This window comes from Humulus lupulus, chromosome 4 (assembly GCF_963169125.1).
Source record: "Humulus lupulus chromosome 4, drHumLupu1.1, whole genome shotgun sequence".
Lineage (NCBI taxonomy): Eukaryota > Viridiplantae > Streptophyta > Magnoliopsida > Rosales > Cannabaceae > Humulus > Humulus lupulus.
In genome coordinates, this window is record NC_084796.1 from 65,868,717 (window position 1) to 65,884,349 (window position 15,633).

The following is a 15,633-nucleotide window of genomic DNA, read 5'->3' on the forward strand; positions in this document are numbered from 1 at the left end:
CATTCAACCCTCTGTTGATGATTTGGTCGACCTCCATTGAGGCAATTTCATTGATGGCGGCCTGGCTGCGTCTGTGCTTCGAGAGCTTATATATCCTCTCCCTAGCCGACCCGACCACGAGGCTGGACAGGGAGCCTTTGGGCAAGTTGTCCAATGCCTCCTTGTCAGCAGACCTAGAGGAGGGCTGTGGATTCACAGGTGTGGGGGTCGACTGCTCGGTGGGGGGCGGAGGTGTCGTGTTCTCCTTGGAAGGGACGGCGGCTGGAGCATCGTCTGTTCGAGCCTTCTTCGAGGGGGTCTTGCTGCTTTCCCCTCGAGCCCTCTTGCTATCCTTCTTCGGGACAGAAGAGGCAACAGCAACCTCGTAATGAGCGAAGACGTCCTCAGAGTCCATACCTTCACAAAGGGAAACAAATCAAGCAGTGAGATTAAATGTTCATAAGGGGAACAGGGATAAAAGTAAAAGGATTACAAGTAAAGTACCAGGGCTACAACTACTGGTCGTAGCATTATTTACTGAACTACCTAGTTCCTGGAAGAAATCTGAGTTTAAAGAGGGAGCATTCCTAAAGTTTCCGTCCCCATCAAATAGATGAGAGGGAATTGGCAAATTATTTAAAAGCGAGATTATTGTACCATTTACATCTGACGAATTGTCAGAAAGTTCGGTAGGCTCGACAGCCTTTTGTTTTCCCTTGCCCTTGGGGACTGAAGGTTTCTCCGCTCGGGGGGGGGGGGGGGGGGGGGGGGGGGGGGGGACGACAGGTTCCCTGATCGTAACCCCAGTTGACCGCCTCCGAGGAGGAGGCGCCTGAGGTTGCTGCTCGGGTTCCTGCTCAGGTTCCGCGTCGGCTTGGACACCGCCCGCTGAGGGTTCATTCGTCGCAGATTGGGAGCCCCAAAGGCCGACCAGCCTTAGGTTAGCCTCGTTGACTAAGTTTTTTACACTCTTATCAACATTCGGCATGCTAGCTAAGAGTGTTGCCCTTGACTCCATCCCTGGAGTAGGGACTGGACGTAACCAGGGGCCTGGAACACAATGAATGTCAAGATATTATGATAGAAAAGCATCAAGTAAAGAAGCTACTCGCGTAAGATTTTTTACCTCCTCGGGTGAAGGCCAGGTTGTCCGCAACAAGGTCAAGAGTGGGGAAGTATTCATGGTGATACTTCCCCACATTAGAGATATGGGTGGTGTCGGACAAAAAGGTGCATCCGGATTCCTGGCGGCAGAAGTGAAAAAACCCCGTACCATCTTGGTTGGGGTTGGACTTAAGGTCAAAAAGAAAATTGACCTCGTGGGGGGAAGGTACTGGCCATTTTTTGAGCTTATAAAGGATAAAGAGTGCAGCCAGCATTCTATATCCGTTCGGGGTGATTTGAAAGGGGGATACTCCGAAGTAATTAGCCACCCCCTGAAAAAATGAGTGAAAAGGCAGGGTGGCACCTGCCTCAATGTGGAACCTCGACCAGGCGCTGTAAGCCCCGCCTGGCAGGTTGGCTTGCTGGTCGATAGATGGTTTAACTAAGGTCACACCCGTCAGATTGTATCTGTTTAAATAGTTGGCAATCATCCGTAGTGTCACTGTACTTTGAGGGACAATGTGCCACGCAACGGCTGGCTGGTCAACATAGCGAGGACGGGCACACCTTTGAACATTGGTCTCTGGAGCTAATTCGCCTCAACCACTGATCGAGGGGGTATCAGCAGAAGGCTGGCCTGAGGAGTTAGGGTCTTTCCTTTTTCGAGCCTTTGTTTTTGTTTAGGCCATTCTTTGATTGGGGAATGGAGGACGGTTTGAGCTAGGACGAGAAAAAGGGATTTCTGGTATCAAAGTAGATGGGTTCTCTTCGCCTTCAAGTAGTTGGGCCAAGAGGTCATCTTCAATAGGTCTTTCTCCCCCCCAAGGGTCTTGCATATGAACTACAAACAGACAATGGAGGAGATAAGACACAGTCTGCGAAGTAGTGTGGAAGGTTGGGATAACGTTGCTCGTGTCTAAATAACCAGCAGCATCCTACTCCTACGCTAAGTTCGGCACTAATGATTTGAAAAATGGATCAAAGAGGAAATAAACTATTTTCTGAAAGAGAACTGTTACGACTCCTAAAGGGCGGGAAAATACCCAGTTTTTTCACCTAGCTTAAAGATTGAATTTTTACGTCGATCTTACGCCCTAAGCCTATGATCCTTACTATCAAACTAAGTCCTAACCTATACAAAGCATAAAGATGCCCTCTTACCAGGCAATGGAAGGTTTATACAAAAAGATCCTCATAAAACCCTATTCAGGAACACAGAAATTACAGAACCTAGAAACAGCGTGCATGGTATAATGAAAAGTTTAAAAAGGCAAAGTGATTACATGGGTGAAGATGGAGATTCGGAAGAGAATGAAAATTTTCGAGTCGGAGAGATCCTCGGCTAGGCGACTGACTGGTTTCGAAGCTCTATACTCTGAAGGCAAGGTTCTTGAAGTTCTTGACAAAGATGGTAAGAAAAAATTTTATAAAGGAGAAAAAGAAGGTATTTATGGGGACCGAGGTATGGCCAAAAAGTAGCAATCATTATTTTTAATTCTCGAAACATGGGGAAGTGTATAAGCAGTCAATTTGTTTCTTGAAAACTAAAAAGGCTTGATTAGACATAATTATGTCACGATTTTCAAAAACGCACGGTGATCCTGACAAACATCGTGGGGATATGAATGGTTGTTTCCTTAAAGTTTCTTTATTGCTGGTCACACTAAACAAACTTGGGGGGCAAATGTTATCCAAAAAAACAAGCATGGATGACATGGCAAACATTTAGTACACGTGGCTAACATCTGGCAGAATTCATGCTCGACTATCGACCGGGAAGACATCAAGTGTCACGACGTTCGATCTCTTCGTACGACTAGCCTGGTCGTACACATGCTATATGCGGAAAAGATCTTATGCAGTTATGATAGTATCCGAAATTATCTCCCATGATTTCCTAAGTATCCGATTATTTAGGAAATAATATCTATAACAAATTAATGTAAATCCTCCTTGAGCCTATAAATAGAGAAGGAGGGGTCAAGGGAAAGGGAGCTTCTTCTTCTTTTTCGCTTTTTGATCATTTGATATATTGTCTTGTTCTTCAGAGGTTGGTGAAACTCATTGAACCCTAGTTCTTTGATCACTCCTTTGAATTCTATATCAATAACAATTCAAGTGGGCGTAGGTTATTACCAGATTATGGGGCCGAACCACTATAAACTCTTGTGTTCTTTATTATTTCGTCATCACATTCTTTCCAACGTGTTTGTCCACATCAAGCAAATTCGACTCCGTGTCAGTTGGCCAAAATCAGGGTCAACAAACGTCTCCAATTTTTATCAGTGTTTGTCACTCTATGGTAATACTAGCACCTTGGAGGCTCTGATCACAGCTTGAAGAATGAGAGGAATGAGTGGGTACTAGGTCCTATTTATAGAGGTAAGGAGTGAAACTAACCCCTTTTTTATTTGAATAAAAATAATGAATATTAATTGAAAATATTTGAATATTCGTCAATCAGAGGCTTAAGACTCAGTCAAAACGTTCAGAGGTAGGTCTAAGTAGTTAAGGCTTATTTTAAAATTTTAAAAATAAAAGTTTAAAAAATAATCACACTAACGGCGATATATCGCCCCTATATGGCGATATATCGGCTCTGTCTTAGTCCCGAGCCTTCGTTCGTACGTTCGTGCAACGCCAACATATTTTCAGTATCCTCTGTTAGGCGATATATCGGCTCCCATGCTGCGATATATCGGCATACGTGAATATTTTAAACACGTAATTGCACTTTTTCAGCATAATTTGAATGGGATAACTACTTTGACTGAGTCATAATATGATCCTAATAGTTTCTGGTAGGTACTAAAGCTTCTATTTCTTTAGTTTATCCTTAAAATACTTAATTCATTAATAATCATGCTTATGACAAGTGTCATGCTCTTATTGGCTCTATCTAAACTTTAGGTTATAATAAATAATATATCTAGGACCAGCCATAAAAATCAAACCTTATGTTATAATTAATATTCCTAAACTATAGGTTAAACTTATAAAATCTATAATTATTGCTATGAGTTTCCAACTAAGTCCCAGTTTGAATCAAAATCCACGAAATCTAAAATACTATAACTACTACTAACTATCTAGCTAACTAAGTAAACATTCTGGGACTCTATAATAAACCATCGGGGCATTTTAGTCACTACCGTTTATTAAGTAAGGGTATTATCACCCTTACTTAGTTTAGCCCTCTAAGCAGCATTTAAAACTTTCGACAAAACTTCTCTTAATAAGTCTAGTTATTTAAAAGTCAACTTTTTACAATATTTCCCACTCTATTCTCACTATCGATCCGAGCCAGAAAAACTTAGTTTCAGAAGCTTTCAAGCTAAACCGATTTTACCATTCCTTTGATTTTTACCAAACAAATCTCATATTTTCTAATAAAATAACTTTAAATATAAACTTTGGTAACTTAGTTGAATAAAAAAAATTAAGAAATACTTGTGATTAGATTTTGGTAAATTAAGAGGAATTGGAATAAAAGTTGATTAAAAATATTATTTCAAATTTAAGCTAAATTTTGGGTTTTGGACCCATTTCTAAATTTTCTTAAACCAAATCAATAAAATATTAACTTTCTAATATCCAGTTTAATCTTAATTTATTTAGTGGGTTAAACCTACACTAATAATTACTATAACTAAAACACATTCCTTTAGTTAAATACTAAGAATAATTTCTATTATTTTTCTTAATTAAAAACTTTGCAAAACTAAGTTGTAGGTTACCTAGTTTAGAAATTTATATGTTAAAAAATATAGCTTCAATGATCTACAAATTCGGGCTATTGTAAGAAGCTCCTTGCAAAATTTTATTTAAAATTAATCATTTTTACTTAGTGAAAACTATTTTCAAATACCCTATAACAAAATTGCCTTAGAGAAAAACTAATGTTTTTTGTGAACTTTGGAAGTTCATAAAGTCCTTTTGGTTTGTTATTTAGGTCTGAAATTTATTATGCCCTTACTAGTATATCTAAATGTTATTTCTACTAAAAATTAGATTATTTTAACTATTTAAACTAAATGAAACAAATTTTCAAATTTGGCTGCCCAGAAGCAATTTTGAGCAGAAATTCTTGTCTAACTTTGAACACTCATAACTCTCAGCCTTTTCATTTTTTTTCTTTAAAAATTTACAGGTTAATTTACCAATAACAACATAAGGTTCATTCAAAAAATCAGCCAAAAAATCATAGTTTTGCCAATGGGATATTGGACTCCAACTCTAACCAATATCCAAACACCCATGCATGCATGATTAGCTAATGAATAAGCCTTATTATAGACCCAAAATATAATTTAAACATATCAAACAAATTAAACACAACAGATTAACAAAAATTTTGAATAAAAACTCATGGGAGGTGACCATATACCTCTTGATGACCTAGGTTTTGATCTAGGTGACTTCTAGCTCTTCAAACCTTTGATTAGCCTTTTCTCTACATTTATATACTCCCTACAATACCACAAATCAATTTACACCAAGATGCAAATTTATCTAAGAGAAAAAAACTCAAACTTTGGCAATGTAGAGTTAAGACTTTTACCTTTGATAGTCTAGTTTTTCCTATCTTTTTCCTTAACTTTAAACCAAAACTCAAGTGACCTAAGGCTATGTGTTTAGAAGAAAGATCTGAGATATGAGTGTTTAGGTGAGAATTGATGAAAGAATTTCAGAGAAGAGCATATGGGGTACTCGACCAGGCTAGAGAGAAGGAAGAAGATTTTTGAGAGAAAATGAATTCTTGAGAGAGAAACTCGTGTGAAAAATGAAGACTTGGTTGACTTTTTACTATTTATACCAACTCTAAAAACATGTAAAATGACCATAAAATCCTCCCCTAGTTGTCGTCCCCTTTAACCCCACTTACCCTTGATTAATTTCCTAATTAGTCTAACTTAAGCTAATTAATCTTAGTCTAATGGTAATTTTCCCAAAAAGTTACTATTGTGGTAATTTTTTTCTTACTTCCTAATAGAAATTTTAACCTAGGGTAATTAAATTAAATATACCTTTCTATTTAATTTAAGTAATCAAACTCCAATATTTGTTACTCAAAATATTTAATTAATCAAAATCTCATTTTTGGCTAAAATGTGCATTTTTTTAAAAAAAAAATGCATTTCTAGAGATTTTTTTCTTACAAAGTCAAACTTTTTGACTTTAATATAAATTTCAAATAAATTTTATGTCCATATTATTTTTTCTATTAACATAATTTTATCCAAGAGTTTACCAAGTTGGAGTTTTCGTGTTTGTCCGAGACCGAAATTTCTAATTTGGCTACAATCACACATCACACTTAATGGCTATCATAACAAAATGATTATGGAATCTCAAGCCTATATTATTAATCAAAATATTATTCATATAATTTTTCATCGGTCTGAACTGGTTACTAGTAGGTGCCCGAAATGCGGGGTATTACAATACCTACAATTTATAGAAGTTTCTTCCTTGAAACTCAAAACAGATGAGGGCACCACTCCTTCATCTTGGCTTATGTCTCCCAAGTATTTTTTTTTCAATTTCGTGGTTACACCACTGCACTTTGACCAAAGGCAGCGTCTTATTCCTCAACACTTTATCTATCCGGTCCAGAATCACTACTAGCTTCTCTTCATAAGTTAGTTGAGGAGGGTCCATGCTTAGCTGTTCGTAGCTGAGGACATGTGTCAGATCGTTCACGTACTTTCTCAACAATGACACGTGAAACACGTCGTGGACTAGAGATAAGGCTAGTGGAAGAGCTAGTCGATACGCTACTTCCCTGATTTTCTCCAAAATCTCAAAAGGTCTAATGAACCTTGGTCTAAGTTTCGTCTTCTGTAAAAACCTCATTGCTCCTCGCAGTGGAGCTATTTTCAGTAGTACCTTGTCTCCAACCTCGAATACTAGAGGTCTCTTGTGTCGGTCTGCAATCTCTAGCATATCTATCGAATATCCTCAATGACCTTATCAACTTCATTCGATCCCAAATTTTTTCTTTCACCAGCCTCATGCCAATGAATCGGTGATTGACACTTCTTGTCGTACAGTGCTTCGTACAGAGCCATCTTAATGGAATCATTGTAGCTGTTATTGTAAGCAAACTATATCAATTGAAATTTCACATTCTACGCACCATGAAAGTTCAACACATAAGCTCTTAGCATATCCTCCAAGGTTCGAATTGTTCGCTCACTTTGACCATTGGTCTGTGAGTGGAAAGCAGTGCTAGTCCCATTTGCATTCTTTTCCAGATTGTTGATGTAAAGCGTCCATCTCGATCAGATACGATGGACGTAGGTACTCCATGCAGATGCACAATTTTTGCTATGTATAAATCTACCAATTTTTCAGCTGAGTAAGTTATCTTGATTGGCAAGAAATGCACTGATGTAACGACCCAAAATTGCTAATAGGGCTTAGTGCCTTGATTAGCGTGCCGGGAGGGCATAATTGGATATATGTATGTTTAATTGGTTAAATGTGTGACACTGTGGCATGCATGATTATATGAATATATTATATGCATGTTTATGAGTATTAGATATGCATGTGGGCCCTTTGTAGCTTATAAGGGCATATTTGTAATTTTGACCTGTTAAGGGCATAAATATGATTTTATGTGATATATGGTTGAGACCACATTATTATGTGGATATATTTGCAGTATATGGCTCGAGATGGTCCTAGTGAGCGAATTAACGAAATAGTCACAGCGAGGTTTAATACCCAGCTCGGGGTTGCCTGGGGTTATTTTGGGAATTTAGAAAATATTTTGGGGTTTATTGGGTAACGAATAAATATTTGGCAATTAATTAGACATGACAGGGTTAATTGGTTAACAGTAGGAACACTTGAGGAATTAGCGGGAAAATGGAGGCGGAATGATCATTTTAACCCTTAGAACAAAGTAGAGGGCTAAATGATTCAAGGGGTAATTTGGTCTTTTTGTGTTAAGAGTTTAACCCAGGGGTAAGTCTAGACTCAGCCAGAAACCGCCCCAAGTGTTCAGAAATCACAACTCTCTCTCTCTCTCTCTCTCTCTCTCCTTGTGTATTGAAGCAAAGGAAAAACAGAAGGAAATTCAAGGTTTTGGGCTGGTTTGAGCTAGGGGAAGGCAAGGCTAAGGACAATCAAAAGTTTTTGAGAAGTTTATACTACCAATTCAAGTAAGAATTTAAGTTAGTTTCTCTATAATTCTGCTGAAACCATGTTAAGATTTGAGTTTGCATGAGTCTTAGTTGTTAGCTGGTTTTGGTTGAATTTGAGCATTTAATAAGAGTAAGAATTGATTATAAGCTAAATATAATGTTTGGACCAAAAGGATGGGAATTCTAGGCTTAAATCCAGGTTTGACTGTTGGTTTGGGATGTGAATTGAGGTTAGGCTTGAGGAGAAATGTGAGAAAATGGAGGATTTTCTGGGTTTAGGGGCTTGGGTCGCGGCCTTGTCCTTCAGGCACCGCGACCCGCATGAATTTTGGAGGCTGGGAGCCTCTATTCGCCAGGCGCGCCGTGACTCGGAGGAGTGCAAGTTGCGACCCATGTCCCCCATCAAGGAGGATTGAGCCTCTGTCAAGGGGCAGGCTACGACTCTCAAGGGCAAGTCGTGGCCCTAAATGGAGAATTAAGGGAAAATGGGGTTTAAGGCTCGGGGAGGCCCGAGAATTCAAACCTAAGTGCTCGGGACGATTTCTACTACCCAGTTTAGTAGAAATCGAGGTCTCGGAGGCTAGCTATTGTTTCCTAAGTATTTATTTGGATTAGAAATTGATGGTTACCCATTGACACTGTGACTAGGTTTATCGCCAAGGCTCAGGATTAAGGATCATGCTCAGGGCCATAGTGTATTCTTTGCTCGGGATTTGAGGTAAGAAGACTGTACCCTTGTGGTTGTGAATGGGACTGAGGTTCCCAATAATTGGATATGCATATTGTGTGATTATAAAATTGTTATGTATATGAGAATGAATGGCCTAAGAGTGCTAGGGCTGATGATAAGCGTACTGAACGCAGCTCGGCCTAAGCGAGCCGGGGTCAGCTAAATAGATGAGGGCTCGACCTAAGTGTGCCAATCCTGAGCAATTATGTAATTGGTTACGATATGTGTTTGAGATGATGTGTACTATTGTTTAGTTATGTGCTTGAATTTTGTTAAATGACTGAACTGATTGAATATTACTGTTGTTATATGTGCTTACTGTTTATGGTTTTCTTGTTGGGCCTTGGCTCACGGGTGCTACGTGGTACAGGTAAAGGCAAATGGAAACTGGACCAACCATGAGTTGGAGAGCTTTGGGGCGAAGTGTACATAGTCAGCTGCTCGTCCGCCATGGCTGAGGGAAAGTGTAGGGACGGAGCCCTAAAACTTGTATTTTGCCATTAGAGTGGATTTTGATTGTATTAAACTTTGAGAGTTGTAAATTATCACTTATACCCTGTTTTTGGGATCCCATGTACCAAACATCTGTTTTAATGAAAATTAACCATTTATGATCAAAATATTTTAACCCTAACCTGATAGTTGACTTTAGGAACACATTGTTGTTCAAACGGCTTGATTAGCAAGTCTTGCACTATTTTAAAATACACAGTGTAACAGTCTTGGTTATCCAGGGCATTACAACCAACTTGGTTAGCCTATCCACAATAACCCAAATCGTGTCGTTCCCATTTGAATTGGTTTGTAGACTAATGATGAAATCCATAGTAATAATCTCCCATTTCCATTCTGGAATTTCCAATGGTTGTAATAAACTCGCTGGTCATTGATGCTCGGCCTTGGTCTGCTGACAAGTCAGGCAGTGTGCTACATACTCTACTACCTCATTTTTCATTCCCGACACCAAAAATATGTCTTCAATCTTGGTACATTTTCGTTGTGCCCAGATGCATAGCGTAAGGGGCATTGTGTGCCTCGTAGAGAATATGCTTCTTGATCTCAATGTCATCCAGAATGCATATTCTACCTTTAAACCCTAACACCTCATCTTCTGAAATATGAAGCCCCGGTCATACATCTTTTCTCACTTCATATATCAGTCTTTGTAGCCATGGATCAACAAGTTGTCCTCCCTGAATAACTTCCATGATGGTTGCCTATACAAAGAGGTTTGCTAGTTGGCCGACCACAATCTCCAAATCCAGAGTGTAGATGTCGGTTTGCAACTCTTGTGGTATCTCTTTCACCATCAGCACGTAGGCCCTTGGCTGTTGACTTGGTGCATCTGCCACCTTGTTGGCTTTTCTCGGGTGGTACAGGATGTCGCAGTCATAATCATTGAATAATTATATACATCGTCACTGCCTCGTATTCAACTCCTTATGAGTAAAGAATTATGTCACTGTGAATCCCATACAAATAATTCCTCCAGATTTTTAGCGCAAAAACTACCATTGTAAACTCCAAATCATGCGTAGGGCAGTTCCTTTTGTAGTTCTTTAATTGTCACGAAGCATAGGCTATCACCTTGCCATGCTGCATCAACACCGCCCCAATCCTTATCCTGATGCATCGCTATAAATCGCATAGCCCTCGGTGCCGTTTGGGATTGTAAGTACTGGAGCAGTTGTTAACCTCATCTTCAGCTCTTAGAAGCTTTGCTCACATTTATCGATCCATTCAAACTTGATGTTCTTTCCTGTGAGAGAGGTCATTGGCACTGCTATTTTAGAAAAACCTTCCACGAATCTTCAATAATACCCTGCTAGCCCCAAGAAACTTTGAACTTCTTGTGCATTCTTTGGTGGTTTCCACTGTTTAACGACCTCGATCTTGGTGGGGTCCACCGAAATCCTGTTCCCCGATACCATGTGTTCGAGGAAACTCACTTTCTCCAGCCAAAATTCACACTTCGAGAACTTGGCATATAACTTCTTCTATTTCAGCATTTGCATAACTAGTTCCAAGTGAGTTGTGTGTTCTTCTCGCTTTGCGAGTAAATAAGAATATCATCTTTGAACACGATGATGAACTTATCTAGATACTCACTGAATATCCTATTCATAAGATTCATAAACTTTGATGGTGCATTGGTGAGTCCAAAGGACATCACTATGAATTCGTAGTGATCGTACCACGTTCGGAAAGTCATCTTTGGAATATCTGTGTAATGTCCAAATTTCCCTAATAAGGCTTAGTACCTTGATTAGGAGACCAGGAGGGCAATAATTGATTTATTATGTGAATATATGCATGTATTACATAAATTATGTGAGTTATATTATAATATGACTGTATTTGCATGTTTAAGTGTATTAAACATGCATGTGGGCCATTTTCTTATTAGAATGGTATTTTCGTAATTTTGGCTCGTTGATGTAATATTTGAATATATATATATATATATGCATGTTATATGATTGATATCACATTATTATGTGGATATATTTGGGTTATTTGGCACGATACGATCCTAGGGAGCAAATTAGCGGTTTAGTCATAATCGGGTCAAATACCCAGCTCGGGGTGAGCCTAGGTGTGTTTTGGTAATTTAGTACACTAACACGATTTATCGGGTAATAGGGAATTATTTAGTGATTATTTGAGGATATTGGATGTGACGCCCCACGTCACTATGGCTGCTTTCTGGAATGACGACTGGCCCTACATACCAACACAAGTCTTTCCAGCGTGCTTTGTCCTCACTCGCACACTTCCTGGGAAAACTTCCCAGGAGGTCACCCATCCCTGGATTACTCCAGGCCAATCATGCTTAACTTTGGAGTTCTCAAGTGATGGGCTACCGAAAAGAAGATGCATCTTGTTGATATAGGTAGTACCCATCAATCCATTTAAGCCATCTTCAACTGTGTAGTCCCATACCTACACAGTCTTAGAATCATCATACTTGACCTTCCCAAGGCGGTGTGGGATTGCACAGCTTACTCGGTCTTTCCCCTTACGGATCACGAGATTCTGACTGTCACAATCACCCCCCCCCCCTTATGGGCCCGACGTCCCCGTCGGCCACACTTCCAGCTGGGTCAAGGCTCTGATACCATTTGTGACGCCCCACGTCACTATGGCTGCTTTCTGGAATGACAACTGGCCCTACAAACCAACACAAGTCTTTCCAGCGTGCTTTGTCCTCACTCGCACACTTCCTGGGAAAACTTCCCAGGAGGTCACCCATCCCTAGATTACTCCAGGCCAAGCACGCTTAACTTTGGAGTTCTTAAGTGATGGGCTACCGAAAAGAAGATGCATCTTGTTGATATAGGTAGTACCCATCAATCCATTTAAGCCCTCTTCAACTGTGTAGTCCCATACCTACACAGTCTTAGAATCATCATACTTGACCTTCCCCAGGCGGTGTGGGATTGCACAGCTTACCTGGTCTTTCCCCTTACGGATCACGGGATTCTGACTGTCACATTGGAAGTAACAGGAATTATGAGGCGCTAATTGAGATTAGCAGGAAATGTGGCAATGACGTCTTTTCCCTTGAGGGCGGTAGAGAGTAAGCTAATGGGAAAGGGATATTTTAGTCATTTACTTGGCTAGAGGAATGATATACTCGACCAACTCAGAACCTAGTAGAACCAAAAGAAACACTCTCAGCTCACTTACTCTCTCTCTCTCTCTCTCTTTCTTATTCTTGTGCTTTGGCTCCAAGTGGAGATTTGGAGTGGCTTGATGTTCTTGAGGCAAGGATTGGATTATGTGCAAATATGAGGTGGAATTCCAGTTGAGGTAATGGTTTTTTCCTCTAACTCACTGAATTTTTCACTGGTTTTGAGTGTTCTTGAGCTTTGAGGCTCAAGGTGGTGATTTTGAGTTTTAAGAGGGAATTGGTTGAGGTTGAGGTGTTATTGTGTTTTTTAAGGTATGCTAGACTAGTTTGGGAGTCAATTTTTGGCCTTTATTCACTATTGGAAGGGATTTCGTGAGTTTAGGCTTGAAGGAAAATGGTGGGAAAACCCCATATTTTATGGGTTCACGTAGGGGCGCCGCGACGCTGTTCTTTCGAGCTGCGGCGCTGAGGTGGTCCAGGGTAAGAGGCTCTAGCTAGGTGCAACAACGCTTGTTAGGCTGTGCCGCGGTGCCAAGCCATTTTCAGGTGCCTAGGTTTCGTAGTTTTAAGGCATAGGCCTAGGGGCTCGGGGGACAATTTCACCACCCCATGTGGCGGAATTGGAGGTCCCGAGAGCACAGGATTAGTCCTGGGGTTCATTTATGGAATCGAATGGTAATGAGAACGTTATTTATGGGTTGTGACTAGGTTACCGCCAAGGCTTGGGAGAGGATCGTTCTCGAGAGTCGTGCTTGCCTACTTGCGCTTGGACCAAAGGTAAGAAAACTGTACCCAATATGTGATGTATGTGATTAGGGCTTGGCCCAATTGTTAAATATAGTTATGATTAGGGCTCGGTCCTCTGCTAATGTGCATGATTATAATTATGCATGTGATTGTTTGATTAAGCACGCTTCAATGCTTTGTATTTGGATAATTGTTAAATGGTGTATGCTTATTTGCATTATCTGATTGAAAAGCATTAACTTATAAGTCAAAGGCGATAATAGCACGCTGAGCGTTGGTCGATATGGTTAGGCTTAATCAGAAGTGTGACATACACTTGTCCAACCTAATGATCGTTGGAAAACTAAAGCACCAGGTACGCTGGGCCAGCTCCAAGGCTGGTTATATAGAGATAGGGTAATGGGCTCTGTGGTGACTCCGTAGTCCCATATCCTAGGGCACTGGGCCCCAGTATGACTTATTAGTCAGTTACTTAGGGCAACGGGCCCCGGTGTGACACTGTAGTCACTTATCTGAATAGAATGCCTGCATGAGTAGGGTTAATACTACTAGACATGCTATTTATGATTTTGTAATATCTTGTTAAGCATGTTTAAGTTTTCTTGCTGAGCCTCGGCTCACAAGTGCTATATGGTATAGGGAAGGGGAAAGGGAAGCTGGACTAGCCATGAGTTGGAGAGCTTCGGTGGCGACGTGTACATATGCGGTTGGTTGATCATCACAGCCGGGGTTTCTCAGAGGAACTAGGGTCAAACCCTATTTTTCCGCTTAGGTTAGCTGGTTGTAACTTTTGATGTGTAATTAACCTTTTAAACGTTATTTTAGGATCCCATGTATGAACATAAATATTTTAATGAAATGGTTATTCCTTTTTACCAAAAAATTTAACCATAAACCGTCGTTCACATTTAGTTACACGTTTATGACAAAATGACTCATTTAGCGAGTCTAGCACTATTTAAATACACAGTGTAACGGTCTAGGCCAACCAGGACGTTACAATCTGACTCTTTTATCTTCAACCAGTGGTATTCCGATCGGAGATCGATCTTGAAATTGATGATGTTCCTTGAAGTTGATCAAATAGGTCGTTGATTCTTGATAGCGGGTATCGATGCTTGATTGTCACCTTATTCAACTCTTGATAGTCGATACACATTCACATGGATCCATCCTTCTTTTTCACAAATAAGACCAAGGCTCCCCACGGAGTATGGCTTGGTCTGATGAACTTCTTATCCAACAACTCTTGAAGTTGTGTCTGTAGCTTCTCGAGTTCTGCAGGTGCCATCTGATACAGAGCTTTTGAAATTGGCGTTGTTTTTGGAATAAACTCTATCTCGAATACGACTTCTCGGTCGGGTGGTATCCCAAGAAGGTCCTCGGGAAACACCTCAGGAAATTTACATACTATTGGTATGTTGGCCAGTTGTAGCTCTGTCTCCTTGTCCTTGTCCACAATGCTAGCCAAATACCCGATACAACCATCATCCAACATTTTTCTTGCCTTCATTGTGGAGATCATGGCGTATTTCTTTTCTTTGGTTGTGCCTTGAAAGGGTTCCTCTCCTGCCGAGTTGAAGACTACTCTCCTTTGTTTCCAATTCACAATGACCCCATACTTGGTCAACCAGTACATCCCAAATATGATGTCGCACTCGTGTAGATCTAAAACTAACAGATCGACTGTGAGTTCGCGACATACTACCCAGACTGGTACAACTCTAGCCCATGACCGTATCAGCAAGTCCTCTCCCGAAGGTAAGGATACCCCACATACATTAGACATTGGCTCAAGTATTCTATCTATTTTCTCAACAAATGAATCAGCTATAAAAGAATGAGATGCACTAGTATCCATCAATGCATATGCTGAGGTTCAAATGATAAGAATCTGACCTGATACCATCTCGATGGTCCAGCTCCTTTGTCGCCTTGGGTAAGAGCGCATACATGTGGTGGGGCACCTATTTGTTTATGTTGTCCATTCCCGCCCCTCTGACCTATAACATTCATGAATTCTCTAGAGTAGTGTCCATTTTTACCGCACGTATAACAAGCTCTGTACTTGCACTCGCCTTGATGACGTTGGTTACATATGTTGCACATCAGCCATAATTCAATGTCTCACCTAGCCTGCTTGTTGAAGTTTGAGCCTCTATTCGGGGGTCTTGTTTTCCTTTTGTTGCTTCCCCCATTCTAGAACCTTGAGTTACCCTAGTTGTTGGATCTCCCCAAGTTCTAATTGAACCTGGGAGTGAACCGTCCACCAGGCCCATTCCTGT

The 15,633-nt window shown here is 40.4% G+C and overlaps 1 protein-coding gene across 1 annotated transcript; it reads right to left on the minus strand.

Moving 5' to 3' along the window:
* Positions 1 to 14,507: 14,507 nt before the first annotated feature.
* On the minus strand, positions 14,508 to 15,209 carry LOC133832253 (uncharacterized). The gene has a single exon (XM_062262623.1). The coding sequence runs from the start codon at positions 15,207 to 15,209 to the stop codon at positions 14,508 to 14,510; it is 702 nt and encodes a 233-aa protein (XP_062118607.1).
* Positions 15,210 to 15,633: the final 424 nt, after the last annotated feature.

What these genes read in the sequence shown, in the direction of transcription:
- LOC133832253 (XM_062262623.1), bottom strand. Translation starts at nt 15,209, where the DNA reads ATGGATACTAGTGCATCTCATTCTTTTATAGCTGATTCATTTGTTGAG.